The sequence below is a fragment of the Salvelinus namaycush genome, chromosome 27, assembly GCF_016432855.1.
Source record: "Salvelinus namaycush isolate Seneca chromosome 27, SaNama_1.0, whole genome shotgun sequence".
NCBI classification, from domain to species: Eukaryota; Metazoa; Chordata; class Actinopteri; order Salmoniformes; family Salmonidae; genus Salvelinus; species Salvelinus namaycush.
This window is the reverse complement of record NC_052333.1, coordinates 6,043,388-6,064,762: the sequence shown is the minus strand read 5'-3', so window position 1 is coordinate 6,064,762 and position 21,375 is coordinate 6,043,388. Positions and strand designations below refer to the sequence as shown.

Here is a 21,375-nt window from a genome sequence, read left to right as displayed (position 1 = left end):
GCTAATGTTCCTATCCACCCAGTAAGGCCAGCAGGCTAATGTTCCTATAGACCCAGTAAGGACAGCAGGCTAATGTTCCTATCCACCCAGTAAGGCCAGCAGGCTAATGTTCCTATAGACTCAGTGAGGCCAGCAGGCTAATGTTCCTATAGACTCAGTAAGGCCAGCAGGCTAATGTTCCTATAGACTCAGTAAGACCAGCAGGCTAATGTTCCTATCCACCCAGTAAGGCCAGCAGGCTAATGTTCCTATAGACCCAGTACGGCCAGCAGGCTAATGTTCCTATCCACCCAGTAAGGCCAGCAGGCTAATGTTCCTATAGACTCAGTAAGGCCAGCAGGCTAATGTTCCTATAGACTCAGTAAGACCAGCAGGCTAATGTTCCTATCCACTCAGTAAGGACAGCAGGCTAATGTTCCTATCCACCCAGTAAGGCCAGCAGGCTAATGTTCCTATAGACCCAGTAAGGACAGCAGGCTAATGTTCCTATCCACCCAGTGAGGCCAGCAGGCTAATGTTCCTATCCACCCAGTAAGACCAGCAGGCTAATGTTCCTATCCACCCAGTAAGGACAGCAGGCTAATGTTCCTATCCACCCAGTAAGGCCAGCAGGCTAATGTTCCTATAGACCCAGTAAGGACAGCAGGCTAATGTTCCTATCCACCCAGTGAGGCCAGCAGGCTAATGTTCCTATCCACCCAGTAAGGCCAGCAGGCTAATGTTCCTATCCACCCAGTAAGGCCAGCAGGCTAATGTTCCTATAGACTCAGTAAGGCCAGCAGGCTAATGTTCCTATCTACCCAGTAAGGCCAGCAGGCTAATGTTCCTATCCACCCAGTAAGACCAGCAGGCTAATGTTCCTATCCACCCAGTAAGGCCAGCAGGCTAATGTTCCTATCCACCCAGTAAGGCCAGCAGGCTAGTCTCTTTTTATTGGTATGTAACTGTTCTTAAAGTTGTATTGTCAATTTGTTTTGTATTTAAACGCCATTTTAAACGTGTACATGACACTGCAACAAAATGTCCCCATGTAGAAAATAATGTCAGTAAAGGAAACATGATATGGCACCATTGATGGTATGGCACTACTGATGGTATGGCACTACTGATGGTATGGCACTACTGATGGTATGGCAATACTGATGACATGGCACTACTGATGACATGGCACTACTGATGGTATGGCACTACTGATGGTATGGCACCACTGATGGTATGGCACTACTGATGGTATGACACTACTGATGGTATGGCACTGCTGATGGTATGGCACTGCTGATGGTATGGCACTACTGATGGTATGGCACTACTGATGGTATGGCACTACTGATGATATGGCACTACTGATGGTATGGCATTACTGATGGTATGGCACTACTGATGGTATGGCACTACTGATGGTATGGCACTACTGATGACATGGCACTACTGATGCTATGGCACCATTGTACTCAATGTGATTGGAGTATCTGCACTCTCTGTAAAATACATTCAAATGCTTTTATATATATTTTTTACAATAAACAGGTGTTTGGGGCTAAAAAACCAATGTCTGTGTCAGTAAAAGTATTGAGTGGATGTAATTTGTGCGCTATGAAATGAAACTCCCTTAGCTATGCACTAGTGAACGCACTCAATACTGGGTATTTTACGAGGGTCTGGTGCTGTGAGGTGAACTGGACTGAATCCCACCAGTGTGACGGACAGATCCCCCTGACATCACAGAGGAAATGGAAACTCTGGCCCAGCACGACTGGTAACTGGGCTGCCGGTGCCCCTCTCCCTGAGGAGTAGGAGGAGGGGGAGGAGGGAGCTGGAAGGGTTTCCCTAACCCTGTAGACTGTATAGATAGAAGCAAACAAGGGAGTGATGGTCTAGGACTGGGGGGGTCTGAGCTGGAGAGTCTAGGGGTAAAACATGGTTTAATTTAACCTTTATTTAACTCGGCAAGTCAGTTAAGAACAAATTCTTATTTACAATGACAGCCTAGGAACAGTGGGTTAACTACCTTGTTCAGGGGCAGAACGACAGATTTTTACATTATCAGCTTGGGGATTCGATCTAGCAACCATTCACCCCAACAGTGAGGACTGAGCTGGACTTTGTCTGGAGAGGTGAACATTTTAAAAGCATTGCAGAAAATCAGCCTTCAACAAGTGATAGGTTAATCAGTGAGATTGAAATAATCACACTTACAAAGACTACTAAATAAGTAAAAAAAGCCAAACTAAAAGTTAATAACTGAAGAAAAGGGCAAGCTTTATAAATATGTTTCCCCTGACCATCTGGCTAACTCAGTATGAATACGTTTCCCCTGACCTGCTGGCTAACTCAGTATGAGTACATATCCCCTGACCTGCTGGCTAACTCAGTATGAATAAGTTTCCCCTGACCTGCTGGCTAACTCAGTATGAGTACGTATCCCCTGACCTGCTGGCTAACTCAGTATGAATACGTTTTCCCTGACCTGCTGGCTAACTCAGTATGAGTACGTATCCCCTGACCTGCTGGCTAACTCAGTATGAATACGTTTCCCCTGACCTGCTGGCTAACTCAGTATGAATACGTTTCCCCTGACCTGCTGGCTAACTCAGTATGAGTACGTATCCCCTGACCTGCTGGCTAACTCAGTACGAATACGTTTCCCCTGACCTGCTGGCTAACTCAGTATGAGTACGTATCCCCTGACCTGCTGGCTAACTCAGTATGAGTACGTATCCCCTGACCTGCTGGCTAACTCAGTATGAATACGTTTCCCCTGACCTGCTGGCTAACTCAGTATGAGTACGTATCCCCTGACCTGCTGGCTAACTCAGTACGAATACGTTTCCCCTGACCTGCTGGCTAACTCAGTATGAGTACGTATCCCCTGACCTGCTGGCTAACTCAGTATGAGTACGTATCCCCTGACCTGCTGGCTAACTCAGTATGAATACGTTTCCCCTGACCATCTGGCTAACTCAGTATGAATATGTTTCCCCTGACTCAGTGTAGAATCATCTTATATATCCCGAGAAGACACGGTTTGTTGCATTTATACCCACCTATTGATTTCTCAGCGCTCTGGCACTGTATCTGTAAAAGCTTCAAGTGGACATATGGATCAAGCTACTGCACAAGACTCACTTCTATCAATACATTCCAAAACAGCCGAATCTAAACAGGCGGCTGAGCTGAAACAGAATGTAATTGGTTTAATGTAATTGATATCTTATGTCGAGGTATTACATAGTGCAATAGAGTGCAATTCCTGATTTCAGTGGCAGTTATCTTAAGTGGCAGTTGTCCTCAGACAAACACACATGCACACAAGCAGGCATGCACGCATACATAGACACATGCATACACACACACAAACACACACGCACCCAAACACACGGATCCACACCTGCCAAAGGCAAGACTAAATCTAAACCCACAAAGGGGTTACAGAATTACCTGACTTTAAACAATTCACTATTGATTCCCTAAAGTTGATTAACTGCATGTACTGTGTGTGACTGTGCAAGTCTGTTGTTCATTATAAGCAAAACTGGATTTACTTATTCAACGTCACAAAAACAGATAATCTCATAACCCTAAATTGAACTAAGAACAATGTCAACAATGCTTACACTAGCTGGATTCTAGCACTGAGCCATGATGCATGATACCATACTAAACTAACATTATTACCAATGATACTCAGGTTTTCAATTGGAAGCTGAACCAAACCTTAAAAGTCCATTGTACCACTTGTCAACCTCATATTCATTATATCGAGCACCATACCAATGTCTACATATGTCAAAATGGTGCGTTTACTGTATGTTCTATGGTTAAGAAGATAAGAAGAACGGTCCTAAAGAATGTATTTTTCCAAACCTTTAACTACTCGACCGGTCGACTAACTACAACATGTGAGCAACAAGAGAGCATTGAGTAAAAGGGGACATCACAATGAGTTCCTAGAAGTTCTACTGAGTTCCAAGGACTTCCAAGGACTTCCAAGGAGTTCCAAGGTGTTCTACGGAGTTCTAAGGAGTTCCAATGAGTTTCAAGGAGTTCCAAGGAGTTCTAAGGAGTTCTAAGGAGTTCCAATGAGTTTCAAGGAGTTCCAAGAAGTTCTAAGGAGTTCCAAGGAGTTCTAATGAGTTCTAAGGAGTTCTAAGGAGTTCTAATGAGTTCTAAGGAGTTCTAAGGAGTTCCAATGAATTTCAAGGAGTTCCAAGGAGTTCTAAGGAGTTCCAATGAGTTTTAAGGAGTTCAAATCAGTTCTAAGGAGTTCTAAGGAGTTCCAATGCGTTCCAAGGAGTTCCAAGAATTCTGCACATGTATTATAATTTGTCTTTCTAATAACATTCTAACTCCAACTCAACTCAACTTCCCACTACTCACCTGTAGTGACGGAAGATCTCCTCCTCCACATCTGTGATGAAATGGCACTTGGTGCATGAGTGCTCCCCGTGAGGGCCCTTAGGGGCCGAGTACCTCCCCATTTCAGCTCCCTCCTGCTCGGGCTTGACCTCCAGCACGCCGTGGGTGGCATGGACGCTGTCGTAGTGCAGCAGAAGCAGGTCGATGTCGCTGGTGGCGTAGGGACACTGGTCACACAGGTGGGTGACGCTGGGCCTGGGAGTTGGGGAGCTACCCTGGGGGGATAGCTGGAGGAAAAGGAGGACGCAGTGGGAGCATGCGCTCTTCCTGCAAGCAAACGGGTAGGAGATCTCCCCCAGGTGCTTCTCAGGGCTGCAGAGGCCGCGCGGGCAGAACGGGCAGTGCTTGATGGTGCATTTGTGGATGCTGTGGGCCTGCTGGTAGTGGCGGAGCAGAGGCGCCACCACAATAACCTCAGGCCCGTGGTTCATGGAGTAGCGGAAGTCACAGAACTGGCAGTTGTAGCTGGTCACCACCGTCTCCGAGTCCGTTGCGCCCATCGAGCCACTCGTTCCTGTCTTGTCTTTCCTCCGGCTATGGGGGTCTCTCTCTCCGTCCCTGGATTTGCTGCTCCATCGCTCCCTCTTGGCTGGGCTGCCCTCCCTGGTCCCCCCTCCTCCTCCTCCAGGTTGTCGGTGTCTCTTCTCATAATGCTCCAGGAGGCGTTGTGAGCTGGGCGACTCACAGCTGAAGTTGCAGTACTTACACCAGTAATAGGCCAACGCTGTGGCGCCGCCGTCGGACCCCGTACAGCCAGGCGAGTCTGTGGCCCTGTCGTCGGCCCCCGTCCAGCCAGGGGAGTCTGTGGCCCCGCCGTCGGACCCCGTCCTGCCCGGCGAGTCTGTGGTGTGGATGGGGACGGAGTAGCCAGCCACCGAGTCGTCCTCCGCACGGACCGCGACCCGGTCCTCCCACTTTCCCGGTTCCGCCCCCTCCACGCCACCACCCCGTGTCACATAGTTCCCCTTCCTTTCCGAGGGCTTGTCGTCGTTCGGCAGCGGCGGGGGCTGGGACTTCATCTTGTTGGGGTGGGCAGAAAGGAAGTGTTGCTCCAGCTCCACTGAGGAGCTTCCCATGTAGGTGAAGTTACAGAACTTGCAGCGGAAGTACTTGGTGTTTCCCTGACAGTCCGGAGTCTTCCTCCCGATGCCGATGAAGGTATCTCCCAGCGTCACCTGGAGCACAATGAGGAAAGAAACTTCTGTAACTCATGTTGATTATGCATTTTACTTGAATTTATTTCCTTTCTTCCCCTGATTTACTTTTATCTTATGTGTTCCTTCGTGTTATTTGTAATTTGTTATTTGTAAGAATTTGTAAAAAATGTATAAATAATCTACTCTTTGTTTTTTGTAATAAATATTTGGAAGAGCTCCACGCAATTTTCATTTGTCTTTTAAGTCTGATCATATTGTTTTCTATTTTTTCTTGTGTGCAAATATATATATATATATATATTTGAATATAAACAGAGACATGTGTGAGTCAGTCACACAGACACTGAAAAAAAAACTAATGACATCACCCACCCAGACAATAAGCTACGCGAAAAGGCCATGATACCAGGAAGGAAGATAAAAGCATATGATCTATATAATCTATTATCTATATCTACAGAGAGGTATAGCTCCGTTTAGAATGGTTTTTCGGATTAATTGAATTGAGCAGATAAGGAGATGTTAGGGATCAATCTAGAACATCTGGGGTAAGAGCAGCTGATAGAACAATCTAGAACACCTAGGGTAAGAACAGCTGATAGAACAATCTAGAACACCTGGGGTAAGAGCAGCTGATAGATCAAACTAGAACACCTGGGGTAAGAGCAGCTGACAGATCAAACTAGAACACCTGGAGTAAAAGCAGCTGACAGATCAAACTAGAACACCTGGGGTAAGAGCAGCTGATAGATCAATCTAGAACACCTGGGGTAAGAGCAGCTGACAGATCAAACTAGAACACCTGGGGTAAGAGCAGCTGACAGATCAAACTAGAACACCTGGGGTAAGAGCAGCTGACAGATCAAACTAGAATACCTGGGGTAAGAGCAGCTGATAGATCAAACTAGAACACCTGGAGTAAAAGCAGCTGACAGATCAAACTAGAACACCTGGGGTAAGAGCAGCTGATAGATCAATCTAGAACACCTGGGGTAAGAGCAGCTGACAGATCAAACTAGAACACCTGGGGTAAGAGCAGCTGATAGAACAAACTAGAACACCTGGGGTAAGAGCAGCTGCTTTATATGGTAAGACGCGCTGTATAACAATGTCTATTAGACATGATCAAATATGAATTCCCTCGTGTTATTAAAGAAGAGAAGTGGCAAACTTGAGATCGTTTTGATGATCAAGTTGACAATGCAGCCAACCAGAAGCAGTGTGATAGAACGAAGGGGTTTATATCAGAATACTACTAAAGAAACACCTGTTCCCTAATAATACACAACAAATCCAATCTCTATTTCCAAGTATTTTCGATGCTTGTGCAAGCGTGAACATCGAGAGTGCCTGGCAGGGATCCAGCAGTCAAGGTTGTTGTCTAGTAAGCGCAACAAAACCAAACCAACCTTGCAATCGAACATGTTCCCTGAATTTCAACAACCTACACACCATGACCTCCAAGTCTCCAACAAATGGCTCAAATCGGAAACATAAGTGTTGCTGTGTGAAATATCCCGGAGCCAGAGACGTTCTATAATGGGAAGGTTATCCAGTGTGTGTAAGAGGGAGGTCTTGATCCTGGTGTGCGGTTAAAGCAGCCTGGTGTTATTTTCTAGACGATGAGAAATGACTTTTAATCTCAAACCCCATCCCCGTAGAAGGCCTTTTGCCTTTTGGTAAATAAAAATGTGTTGTTAACTGACTTGCCTAGTTAAATGAAGGTTAAGTAAAATAAAATCTAAATAAAAAGACTGAAACAGAGTGGGTCTCTCCTAAAACTGCCTGAAGAGATTAGCTACATACACCATTTATTATATGACTGGTCTACACAGTCAAGCCAAATGTCCTCTGAAATATTAGCAATAAAATAAATACAATGAAATACCAGAAGATGTCTGCGATGGAATGAAATATAAATGTATAAAACATGTAGTATTTTAACACAGTTTGGGGATTTTAAGTGGGGGAAAATGGAGCTTGTCTTACATGAGGGATTGTCATAAATGACATAATTGACTGTACTTTGTTGCGATTTTGCAACAGTACAATGCAGTACTACTACAGTCCTATGAAGTCCTACTACAGTCCTATGAAGTCTGTTCTTCTCTGTCTTCTGAATGCAGTGAAACTATCTACTCGGGATCAGTGGGTAAAAGTCTTACTGTGCCTCGCCAACGTCTCCAGAGTCCAGAGACTGTAAAGTGTCATTAGACCAGAGCAGCATCACAAGATTATAATATCATATTTAAAAATGATAAAGTGATATCCGCAGGCTCTCTCAGAGTGTATATGTGCAGTAGGCTAAAAATAAACGTTCACCCATAACGTTGACTTGGGTGTGGAATGGTACGCATCCCAAAAAAATAACAATATGCAAAAAGTCTGTCTGGTCAGGTATTCACTGGGATTTTCTTCTCACAGACACATATACACACAAATACTCCACACACACACACACACACACACACACACACACACACACACACACACACACACACACACACACACACACACACACACACACACACACACACACACACACACACACACACACACACACACACAAACATGACGTGACCATTAGAGAGAGAAAAAAGGTGACAGCCATACCAACACATCAGCCCACTTAGTCCGAGACAGTCTGAATATTTCAAGGAGGAAAACAACATTAGAGGTAGCATAATTACAATCTGTGGTGGGCTAAAAGGCCAAATGGCCCTGCCTGCTGTATGATATGGCATTAAGAGGCCCAGACCCCGGGACAAACTCACCTCATTTACAAGGAACACTAGAGTTAAATGCACCACTCGAATTGTAAACATGACATTGTTGAAGTGGAGGGAGAAACCGCATGCAGCGAAAGCTGTGCAGATAAATGGCTCTGACATCTGTTCATTACCCCTCGTTTAAAATAAATCGAGTTCCCTGTTTTCACTGGCTCCCTCTCCCTTCCCTACAATATTTTCTCCCTTTTCATTGGGTAATGAGAAATGAGCAGTCTTCGATGTTACTGCATGGAAAATTCCCACTAGGGGATGAAAACAGAACAGTGTTTATGATTGTATTACATTTTTTTAATTTTTATAATGACAATATTCGAACCCGGAGACATCCAATTGATATGGATAGCGAGACAAAGATTACTAAGAAATCATTTCAACCAGAGGCTGGTAATGGCTCCGAGTCATGTACGGCCCTTTTCTTTTTAGATCATATGTTTAAGACTCCCAAACTGTGCACATACTGTACGGTCCATGTGTGCAATATTTGTTTGGCAGGCATTCCCTTAATACAATATAAACTTTTATTTCTGTACACAAGGAAATCGCTAAATGGTTGTGCCACTTTACAAATTAACCTGTGTACGCCAATAAAATAAATCACACACAAAAATTATGAGAAAAGCTTTCATAACAACAAATAACTAACAAATACAAATAAGATGGATGTAGCTATATTTTGAAGAGTTATGCATCATCAATTTAATAACTCATAGAGTGATAGAAATAGTCCTAAAACCTAAAACCATATTTATAAATCATTCCTGGTCAATACTAAACTATTAAATTAGCTAAGAAGTACACACCATTTTACAAATAAGCTCAACTAAAAAACAGTGAGTAACATAGCAATTTATTCTCTAGGTCAAAAAACATTAGCTCAGACTGCCCACAATGCGCTATTACAAAATGGAGGGTCATAAAATAGTTATTTTTATGGACGTGTAGTCCATGAACATAATGTTTCAGGTTGGGATGTACAGTTGAAGTCGGAAGTTTACATACATTTAGGTTGGAGCCATTAAAACTTGTTTATCAACCACTCCACAAATTTTTGGTTAACAAACTATAGTTTTGGCAAGTCGGTTAAGACAACTACTTTGTGCATGACACAAGTAATTTTTCCAACAACTGTTTACAGACAGATTATTTCACTGTATCACAATTCCAGTGGGTCAGAAGTTTACATACACTAAGTTGACTGTGCCTTTAAACAGCTTGGAAAATTGCAGAAAATTATGTCATGGCTTTAGAAGCTTCTGATAGGCTAATTGACATAATTTGAGTCAATTGGAGGTGTACCTGTGGATGTATTTCAAGGCCTACCTTCAAACTCAGTGCCTCTTTGCTTGACATCATGGGAAATTCTAAAGAAATTAGCCAAGACCTCAGAAAAACAATTGTAGACCTCCACAAGTCTGGTTCATCCTTGGGAGCAATTTCCAAACGCCTGAAGGTACCACGGTCATCTGTACAAACAATAGTATGCAAGTATAAACACCATGGGACCACGCAGCCGTCATACCGTTCAGGAAGGAGACGCATTATGTCTCCTAGAGATGAACGTACTTTGGTGCGAAAAGTGCAAATCAATCTCAGAACAACAGCAAAGGACCTTGTGAAGATGCTGGAGGTAACAGGTACAAAAGTATCTATATCCACAGTAAAACGAGTCCTATATCGACATAACCTGAAAGGCAGCTCAGCAAGGTAGAAGCCACTGCTCCAAAACCGCCATAGAAAAGCCAGACTACGGTTTGCAACTGCACATGGGGACAAAGATCATACTTTTTGGAGAAATGTCCTCTGGTCTGATGAAACTAAAATAGAACTGTTTGGCTATAATGACCATCGTTATGTTTGGAGGAAAAAGGGGGAGGCTTAAAAGCCGAAGAACACCATCCCAACCGTGAAGCACGGGGGTGGCAGCATCATGTTGTGGGGGTGCTTTGCTTCAGGAGGGACCGGTGCACTTCACAAAATAGATGTCATCATGAGGTAGGAAAATGATGTGGATATATTGAAGCAACATCTCAAGACATCAGTCAGGAAGTTAAAGCTTGGTCGCAAATGGGTCTTCCAAATGGACAATGACCCCAAGCATACTTCCAAAGTTGTGGCAAAATGGCAACAAAGGCAGGGTATTGGAGTGGCCATCACAAAGCCCTGACCTCAATCCTATAGAAACTGTGTGGGCAGAACTGAAAAAGCGTGTGCGAACAAGGAGGCCTACAAACCTGACTCAGTTACACCAGCTCTGTCAGGAGGAATGGGCCAAAATTCACCCAACTTATTGTGGGAAGCTCGTGGAAGGCTACCCGAAACGTTTGACCCAAGTTAAACAATTTAAAGGAAATGCTACCAAATACACTCATTGAGTGTATGTAAACTTCTGACCCACTGGGAATGTAATGAAAGAAATAAAAGCTGAAATAAATAATTCACTCTACTATTATTCTGACATTTCACATTCTTAAAATAAAGTGGTGATCCTAACTGACCTAAAACAGGGACTTTTTAATAGGATTAAATGTCAGGAATTGTGAAAAACTGAGTTTAAATGTATTTGGCTAAGGTGTATGTAAACTTCCGACTTCAACTGTATTTATTACAGTGATAAAAACGACTACACTTCCCATGAGGCCTCTCTCCATGGGTGTCCAGTTACTTTGATGACTCAAATGTCCCACTAAGAGACAAGTCTCAAACCCCGGCTGGCCTGGGTTTCAATGCAGATAATGGTTGAGTTCCTGCAGACTACATTGCAGACGCATGCCAGATCTTACAACGCCTGGAAAGCTATTCACAACATATCAGCTAACCACATCATATGATATAGCAATCTGATGACCGACTGCACAGTCAATGATGTGGCACGCAACCATTGGTTGACGCAATATAACGCCTGGGCATCTAGTCGAGTAGGAACTGTACTGTTATACAGTACTACTGATGGGTGATTCTGGTACCTTTCAGTAGTTATGAAAGACAAACAGACAACCACTAACCAACGCACTGTTGAATGCCAACAAACTTTCTTTCAGGTGCAGAGCATATTTACCTGCACGTCGTAGGTGCCGTTAAGTAAGAAGCGTGGGGACCCTGTAGAGTCCTGTGGTGCCCCGGTCAGGGCGGTGTAAGACGGGGGCCGTGTAGTGTCTTTGGCGTGTTGGCTCTGTGGGGAGAAGCCCACCATGTTGTGCAGGGCCAGTATCTTAGTGTCCAGCTCTGCGTCCTGCCGCGTGCGGTTGTGCAGGCCCAGGTGGTACTTCCGATAGTGCTTGATCAGGTCCGTGGGGTCGTTCCCGTAGTAACCGTACCCACAGATGTTGCACTTGAAGTCCTGCAGTTTGGGAGAGCAGGCCCCCAGGGGGCTGGGCGTGATGTTCTCGGCCCCCTCGCCTGCCCCCCTATGTGGGTGGAGGGGGCGTAGCAAGGGGTTTCCAGAGCCCTCCACCCCATCCTGGTGGACTGAGATCCCCCCTGTGGGGCTGTAGGAGTGGTCCTTGTCCTCCCCGTTACTGGTGAAGCCCTGGATGATGACGCCCCTCCCTCGGGCGCCCAGCAACAACCCCTCCCTGACACCCACCCTTTCTCCCCCTCCTCTCTCCCTGGCATTCCCCAGCAGCAGCTCCCCCGCCGGGCTGCGTGCCTGTCTCCCGTCCCCATCATCTGGTTCTGATCTGCGCAGAGACAGAGACACAGCCCCGTCGGGCCCGGCCCAGGATGGGAGCGCCGGCAGATCTGAGTCTGTCACCTCATGGCAGGGGAAGGACGCTACATTTCCTCCCTTCTTGTGGCTGGGGTAATTAAAGACAGGCCTGTCGGTGTTGACTGCCGCCGCTGTTCCCACTCCTCCACCGCCCCTCCCTCCTCCGTCCCGCTTGATGGAGCCTGAGACGGAGCCCGGGGAGGAACAGGAGTCCTCCTGCTCGTCTGGGACTGGCACGTGGGCCCGGCCTAGTTCGGCCGACAGCAGCCCGTCGGCACCGTTGGGCTCTGAGGACCGGCTCCCGGCACTGTCCTCGCTATCCGGCCCGGTGGCCTCCGCGGCCAGAGCCTCACCTTCTCCTTCTTCCTCACCGCCGAAGCTTCTCAAAGGGGGGTTCTTTTTCCTCACCATATCTGCAGGCAGCACAGACAGACAGACAGAATGTTTTAGTGTCACACTTCCTTGAGCAATAGGTATATTAAAACATAGAGGAATAGGTATATTAAACATAGAGGAATAGGTATATTAAACATAGAGGAATAGGTATATTAAATATAAGGGAATAGGTATATTAAACATAGAGGAATAGGTATATTAAACATACAGGAATAGGTATATTAAACATAGAGGAATAGGTATATTAAACATAGAGGAATAGGTATATTAAACATAGAGGAATAGATATATTAAACATAGAGGAATAGGTATATTAAATATAAGGGAATAGGTATATTAAATATAGAGGAATAGGTATATTAAACATACAGGAATAGGTATATTAAACATACAGGAATAGGTATATTAAACATAGAGGAATAGGTATATTAAACATAGAGGAATAGGTATATTAAATATAGAGGAATATGTATATTAAACATAGAGGATTAGGTATATTAAACATAGAGGAATAGGTATATTAAACATAGAGGAATAGGTATATTAAACATAGAGGAATAGGTATATTAAACATAGAGGAATAGGTATATTAAACATAGAGGAATAGGTATATTAAACATAGAGGAATAGGTATATTAAACATAGAGGAATAGGTATATTAAACATAGAGGATAGGTACATTAAACATAGAGGAATAGGTACATTAAACATAGAGGATTAGGTATATTAAACATAGAGGATTAGGTATATTAAATATAAGGGAATAGGTATATTAAATATAGAGGAATAGGTATATTAAACATAGAGGAATAGGTATATTAAATATACAGGAATAGGTATATTAAACATAGAGGAATAGACTCCCCATGTAACTGCATGCCACGGCTGAGGGAAAATGATTAAGTGAACTGGATCTCTATTCAAGAACCACATCAATTGAAGGCTGTACCAAATAAGATGGAGACAGTGGTAGTTTAGTTTCTCTCTCTCTCTCTCTCTCTCTCTCTCTCTCTCTCTCTCTCTCTCTCTCTCTCTCTCTCTCTCTCTCTCTCTTTCTCTCTCTCTCTCTCTCTCTCTCTCTCTCTCTCTCTCTCTCTCTCTCTCTCTCTCTCTCACAATCAGCGCATAAAAACTTTCAAGAGTTCCTCCACTAAATACAAAAAAGCAGGTATTTTTTTGTACAACTTAAAACAATGGCGGCCGTTCAGCTCTGGTCCATAAACAGAACTCCTCCTCTATAACCAGTAACAACACCAGTTGCTGAACGTTGTTGATGGCATTTTGATCAGTAAAATCTGTGTGCCTATAGTTAATGATAAGGCTTGTGAAGTGGCAGCTAAAGTAGTTGAATATTAAGTTATAAGGAATGCAGAAAGTGATCATAATGTTGGATTACTGTCCATGTGTATGTCTAGCAGAGAACGGGGACGAAATAAAACAAACCATTAAGTCAGATTTGCTACGGTACAAACTGAATGAAATGAATTTGTAGGACGGAGGGGATCAGCATGAGAGCAATTTTCAGTTTGTTTCTGTGTGTGTGTGTGTGTGTGTGTGTGCGTGCGTGCGTGCGTGCATGTGTGCGTGTGTGCGTGTGAGTGTGAGTGTGTGTGTGTGTGTGTGTGTGTGTGTGTGTGTGTGTGTGTGTGTGTGTGTGTGTGTGTGTGTGTGTGTCTAAGTTCACTAAAACCCAATTCTCTCCATCCAGGGAGCTAAGAATTCCTCATAATGCCAGTCTCATTTCTTCTCCAGTGAAACATATGGAGAGTCATTTCCTAATTTAGGTTGTAAATAAAATGAGTATTAAATAAAGCACTGTATGTTTGTAATGCCTCAACCAGTGTTCATAAAAGCTGCAGGAAAAATGTGAAGCAACAGCTCCAACCGACATGTCACCAGTTACCCTGTTTCAATCACTACCAAGTCACTGTTGGATCTCTACCATCACTCTGCCACAACTGGAATGTACAACTACAAAAGCATGTTATTAATCAAAATAAATGAATTAACTTGATTAATCAACAATGAAACCAGAATAATTGGCCTAGTGTTTAAAATGCATTATTTTTAACTTGTTCTCTGGGTCTATGACTTCAATGCAGCAGAAACACACTTTTAATAAACGGCTTACGATCCGCTACCAACAGACTTTGACCCCGAAAACTGACACTTACAAGAGTTGAAATTAAACCTGAAAACTATGGGGATTGTGTAAATTTGTCCCAGAGTTTGGAATGGCTTTCTCATGGCCTCATTATCGAATCACACCCCTCGAAATGGCTTGCAATCATTAACCTCTCTGAAAATTTGCCCAAAGGCTAACTCAAAAATATTACACAAGAAAGAGAGTGTACCTGACGCATGTCAGCCCGGCGAGGAGCTGACATGGAGCGGGGAAAAGGTTATCAAGCAAACAATGGAATCGTCATTCAACAACAAATCAATGTTTCACTATAGTCAAAGTAAGGAAAATGACAGCTAATCTGTGTTCAGAAGAATACTAGACTACTAGTGGGTAACAAAATAGTCCCTCTCATCCCACCCCCACACAGAGCAGAAGAATCGTCGGGATTTCTACTTTCAATAAACTTCGGATCAATGTAAACCCTCCAAAAATGTTGATATCATCCTTAATCACATCTCAGACAAAATAATCTTCTAAAGCACTGTTCATTACCCAGAAGCATTGTGTCTAGCTCTTTTGTAATATCACCAGGAAGCAGTGAGAGCAGAGCTTTAGTGATTCCATACACGGCTCAAGTTCCTCAACAGAGGAGTGTGATTTAGCATGAAATGTCTCCCAACTCATAAAAGAGAAACGTTCTTATCCCTGATACGTCATACAATTACACTACAGGAAAAGGAGCACCGAGCACACCCCCATTCTCATCGACGAGGCTGCAGTAGAGCAGGTTGAGAGCTTCAAGTTCCTTGGTATCCATGTCACCAACAAACTATCATGGTCCAAGCACACCAAGACAGTCGTGAAGAGGTCACGACAAAGCCTATTCCCCATCGGGAGACTTAAAAGATTTGGCATGGGTCCTCAGATCCTCAAAAGGTTCTACAGCTGCACCATCGAGAGCATCCTGACTGGTTACATCTCTGCCTGGTACGGCAATTGCTTGGCCTCTGACCGCAAGGCACTACAGAGGGTAGTACGTACGGCCCAGTACATCATTGGGGCCAAGCTTCCTGCCATCCAGGACCTCTATACCACGCGGTGTCAGAGAAAGACCCTAAAAAATTGTCAAAGACTTCAGCCACCCTAGTCATAGACTGGTCTCTCTGCTACCGCACGGCAAGCGGTACCGGAGCGCCAAGTGGAGGTCCAAAAGGCTTCTTAAGAGCTAAGCCATAAGACTCCTGAACAGCTAACACTGCTGCTACTCTCTGTTTATAATCTATGCTTAGTCACTTAAACTCTACCTACATGTACATATTACCTCAAATACATCAACTAACCGGTGCCCCCGCACATTGACTCTGTACCGGTACCCCCTGTATATAGCCTCCACATTGACTCTGTACCGATACCCCCTGTATATAGCCTCCACATTGACTCTGTACCGATACCCCCTGTATATAGCCTCCACATTGACTCTGTACCGGTACCCCCTGTATATAGCCTCCACATTGACTCTGTACCGGTACCCCCTGTATATAGCCTCCACATTGACTCTGTACCGGTACCCCCTGTATATAGCCTCCACATTGACTCTGTACCCCCCTGTATATAGCCTCCACATTGACTCTGTACCGGTACCCCCTGTATATAGCCTCCACATTGACTCTGTACCGGTACCCCCTGTATATAGCCTCCACATTGACTCTGTACCGGTACCCCCTGTATATAGCCTCCACATTGACTCTGTACCCCCCTGTATATAGCCTCCACATTGACTCTGTACCGGTACCCCCTGTATATAGCCTCCACATTGACTCTGTACCGGTACCCCCTGTATATAGCCTCCACATTGACTCTGTACCGGTACCCCCTGTATATAGCCTCCACATTGACTCTGTACCGGTACCCCCTGTATATAGTCTCCACATTGACTCTGTACCGGTACACCCTGTATATAGCCTCCACATTGACTCTGTACCGGTACCCCCTGTATATAGCCTCCACATTGACTCTGTACCGGTACCCCCTGTATATAGCCTCCACATTGACTCTGTACCGGTACCCCCTGTATATAGCCTCCACATTGACTCTGTACCGGTACCCCCTGTATATAGCCTCCACATTGACTCTGTACCGGTACCCCCTGTATATAGCCTCCACATTGACTCTGTACCGGTACCCCCTGTATATAGCCTCCACATTGACTCTGTACCGGTACCCCCTGTATATAGCCTCCACATTGACTCTGTACCGGTACCCCCTGTATATAGCCTCCACATTGACTCTGTACCGGTACCCCCTGTATATAGCCTCCACATTGACTCTGTACCGGTACCCCCTGTATATAGCCTCCACATTGACTCTGTACCGGTACCCCCTGTATATAGCCTCCACATTGACTCTGTACCGGTACCCCCTGTATATAGCCTCCACATTGACTCTGTACCGGTACCCCCTGTATATAACCTCCACATTGACTCTGTACCGGTACCCCCTGTATATAGCCTCCACATTGACTCTGTACCGGTACCCCCTGTATATAGCCTCCACATTGACTCTGTACCGGTACCCCCTGTATATAGCCTCCACATTGACTCTGTACCGGTACCCCCTGTATATAGCCTCCACATTGACTCTGTACCGGTACCCCCTGTATATAGCCTCCACATTGACTCTGTACCGGTACCCCCTGTATATAGCCTCCACATTGACTCTGTACCGGTACCCCCTGTATATAGCCTCCACATTGACTCTGTACCGGTACCCCCTGTATATAGCCTCCACATTGACTCTGTACCGGTACCCCCTGTATATAGCCTCCACATTGACTCTGTACCGGTACCCCCTGTATATAGCCTCCACATTGACTCTGTACCGGTACCCCCCTGTATATATATTTTTTATTTAACCTTTATTTAACTAGGCAAGTCAGTTAAGAACAAATTCTTACTTACAATGACGGCCTACCAAAAGGCAAAAGGCCTCCTGCGGGGTTGGGGGCTGGGATTAAAAATATAAATATATTCAATTAAAATATAGGACAAAACACACATCACGACAAGAGAGACAACACAACACTACATAAAGAGAGACCTAAGACAACAACATAGCATGGCAGCAACACATGACAACACAGCATGGTAGCAATACAACATGACAACACATGGTAGCAACACAACATTGCAGCAACACAACATGGTAGCAGCACAAAACATGGTACAAACATTATTGGGCACAGACAACAGCACAAAGGGCAAGAAGGTAGAGACAACAATACATCACGCAAAGCATCCACAGCTGTCAATAAAAGTGTCCATGATTGAGTCTTTGAATGAAGAGATTGAGATAAAACTGTCCAGGTGAGTGTTTGTTATAGCTCGTTCCAGTCGCTTGTATATACCCTCGCTTGTTATTTTACTGCTGCTGTTTAATTATTTGTTACTTTTATTTTCTATTTTCAATTTTTTTACTTATCTATTTTTTGCTTAACCCTTTTTTTTCTTAAGTTCTTAAAGCATTGTTGGTTAAGGGCTCGTAAGTAAGCATTTCACGGTAAGGTCCACACCTGTTGTATTCGGCGCATGTGACAAATATAATTTGATATGATTTGATCATTTTGCATCACAATATCGTCACAGAAGCCACTGAAGATCAGCTTATTTCGCATTGCATGGTACAACTGAATTGTATGGTACAACTGAATTGCATGGTACAACTGAATTGCATGGTACAACTGAATTGTATGGTACAACTGAATTGCATGGTACAACTGAATTGCATGGTACAACTGAATTGCATGGTACAACTGAATTGCATGGTACAACTGAATTGTATGGTACAACTGAATTGTATGGTACAACTGAATTGTATGGTACAACTGAATTGCATGGTACAACTGAATTGCATGGTACAACTGAATTGTATGGTACAACTGAATTGCATGGTACAACTGAATTGTATGGTACAACTGAATTGTATGGTACAACTGAATTGCATGGTACAACTGAATTGCATGGTACAACTGAATTGGATGGTACAACTGAATTGTATGGTACAACTGAATTGGATGGTACAACTGAATTGTATGGTACAACTGAATGTATGGTAAAATTGAAATGTATGGTAAAATTGAAATGTATGGTAAAACTGAATTGTATGATAAAACTGAATTGTATGGTACAACTGAATTGTATGGTAAAACTGAGTGTATGGTAAAATTTAAATGTATAGTAAAATTTAAATGTATGGTAAAATTTAATTGTATGGTAAAATTTAATTGTATGGTAAAATTTAATTGTATGGTAAAATGTTATTGTATGGTAAAATTTAATTGTATGATTGTATGGTCAAATTGAATTGTAAGGTAAAATGCTTTGTGGAAGAAAAAACATTTCACACCTGCCATTTCAGATGCATCAAAAGTAGTTTTCCGCGGCCCGCTGAGCTATAATCAATAACATGCATAGTGACGGAGCTGCGTGCGGCGAAGCAGAGAGAGAGAGAACCCGCTGAGCTATAATCAATAACATGCCTAGTGACGGAGCTGCGTGCGGCGAAGCGGAGAGAGAGAGAGCCCGCTGAGCTATAATCAATAACATGCATAGTGACGGAGCTGCGTGCGGCGAAGCAGAGAGAGAGAGAACCCGCTGAGCTATAATCAATAACATGCCTAGTGACGGAGCTGCGTGCGGCAAAGCGGCGAGAGAGAGCCCGCTGAGCTATAATCAATAACATGCATAGTGACGGAGCTGCGTGCGGCGAAGCGGAGAGAGAGAGAGCCCGCTGAGCTATAATCAATAACATGCATAGTGACGGAGCTGCGTGCGGCGAAGCGGAGAGAGAGAGAGCCCGCTGAGCTATGATCAATAACATGCCTAGTGACGGAGCTGCGTGCGGCAAAGCGGCGAGAGAGAGCCCGCTGAGCTATGATCAATAACATGCATAGTGACGGAGCTGCGTGCGGCGAAGCGGAGAGAGAGAGAGCCCGCTGAGCTATGATCAATAACATGCCCAGTGACGGAGCTGCGTGCGGCGAAGCAGAGAGAGAGAGAGCCCGCTGAGCTATGATCAATAACATGCCTAGTGACGGAGCTGCGTGCGGCGAAGCGGAGAGAGAGAGCCCGCTTCATCTCCTATTACATCTCCACCAGAAGAGGACTGGCCACCCCTCATAGCCTGGTTCCTCTCTAGGTTTCTTCCTAGGTTTTGGCCTTTCTTGGGAGTTTTTCCTAGCCACCGTGCTTCTACATCTGCATTGCTTGCTGTTTGGGGTTTTAGGCTCAGTTTCTGTACAGCACTTTGTGACATCAGAATGTAAGAAGGGTTTTATAAATTAATTTGATTGATTGATTGATACACCTCAGGAAGAGAGACACATCAGGCCCACCACAGTGACACACACCACAGTGACACACACCACAGTGATACACACCACAGTGATACACACCACAGTGATACACACCACAGTGACACACACCACAGTGACACACACCACAGTGACATACACCACAGTGATACACACCACAGTGATACACACCACAGTGAAACACACCACAGTGACACACACCACAGTGATACACACCACATTGATATACACCACAGTGATACATACCACAGTGATACACACCATAGTGATACACACCACAGTGATATACACCACAGTGATATACACCACATTGATATACACCACAGTGATACACACCACAGTGATACACACCACAATGACACACACCACAGTGATATACACCACAGTGATACACACCACATTGATATACACCACAGTGATATACACCACAGTGATACACACCACAGTGATACACACCACAATGACACACACCACAGTGATATACACCACAGTGATACACACCACAGTGATACACACCACAGTGATACACACCACAGTGATACACACCACAGTGACACACATGCTCATTTGTAACGAGGCAAAACCATAACAAAATATGTCATCTTAAATGTCAAAGTAGGACGTCCTGTTTCATTACCTCCTCTCTCTCTCTCTTCTTCCCTCTCTCTGTAGGAGAAGCCTTGCTGAGTTATCCTTAGGACACGGATACCCGGCTCCTCTCTCTCTCTCTTCTTCCCTCCCTCTGTAGGAGAAGCCTTGCTGGGTTATCCTTAGGACACGGATACCCGGCTCCTCTCTCTCTCTCTTCTTCCCTCCCTCTGTAGGAGAAGCCTTGCTGGGTTATCCTTAGGACACGGATACCCGGCTCCTCTCTCTCTCTCTTCTACCCTCCCTCTGTAGGAGAAGCCTTGCTGGGTTATCCTTGGGACACGGATACCCGGCTCCTCTTCTCTCCCTCTTCTTCCCTCCCTCTGTAGGAGAAGCCTTGCTGGGTTATCCTTTGGACACGGATACCCGGCTCCTCTTCTCAACCTCTTCTTCCCTCCCTCTGTAGGAGAAGCCTTGCTGAGTTATCCTTAGGACACGGATACCCGGCTCCTCTTCTCTCTCTCTCTTCTTCCCTCCCTCTGTAGGAGAAGCCTTGCTGGGTTATCCTTGGGACACGGATACCCGGCTCCTCTTCTCTCCCTCTTCTTCCCTCCCTCTGTAGGAGAAGCCTTGCTGGGTTATCCTTTGGACACGGATACCCGGCTCCTCTTCTCTCCCTCTTCTTCCCTCCCTCTGTAGGAGAAGCCTTGCTGAGTTATCCTTAGGACACGGATACCCGGCTCCTCTTCTCTCTCTCTTCTTCCCTCCCTCTGTAGAAGAAGCCTTGCTGGGTTATCCTTAGGACACGGATACCCGGCTCCTCTCTCTCC

At 44.7% G+C, this 21,375-nt stretch overlaps 1 protein-coding gene across 1 annotated transcript in view; it reads right to left on the bottom strand.

Moving 5' to 3' along the window:
- Positions 1 to 15,151, bottom strand: part of trps1 (trichorhinophalangeal syndrome I) — a 191,116-nt gene extending 175,965 nt beyond the window's left edge. Inside the window, exons 1-4 of the mRNA XM_038965811.1 lie at positions 15,142 to 15,151; positions 11,418 to 12,529; positions 5,239 to 5,591; positions 4,378 to 5,187 (exon numbers count right to left, since the gene is read on the bottom strand). Coding sequence (XP_038821739.1) covers positions 4,378 to 5,187; positions 5,239 to 5,591; positions 11,418 to 12,529; positions 15,142 to 15,151 — 2,285 coding nt within the window. The remainder of the gene's footprint in view (positions 1 to 4,377; positions 5,188 to 5,238; positions 5,592 to 11,417; positions 12,530 to 15,141) is intronic.
- Between the last annotated feature and the right edge of the window lie 6,224 nt (positions 15,152 to 21,375).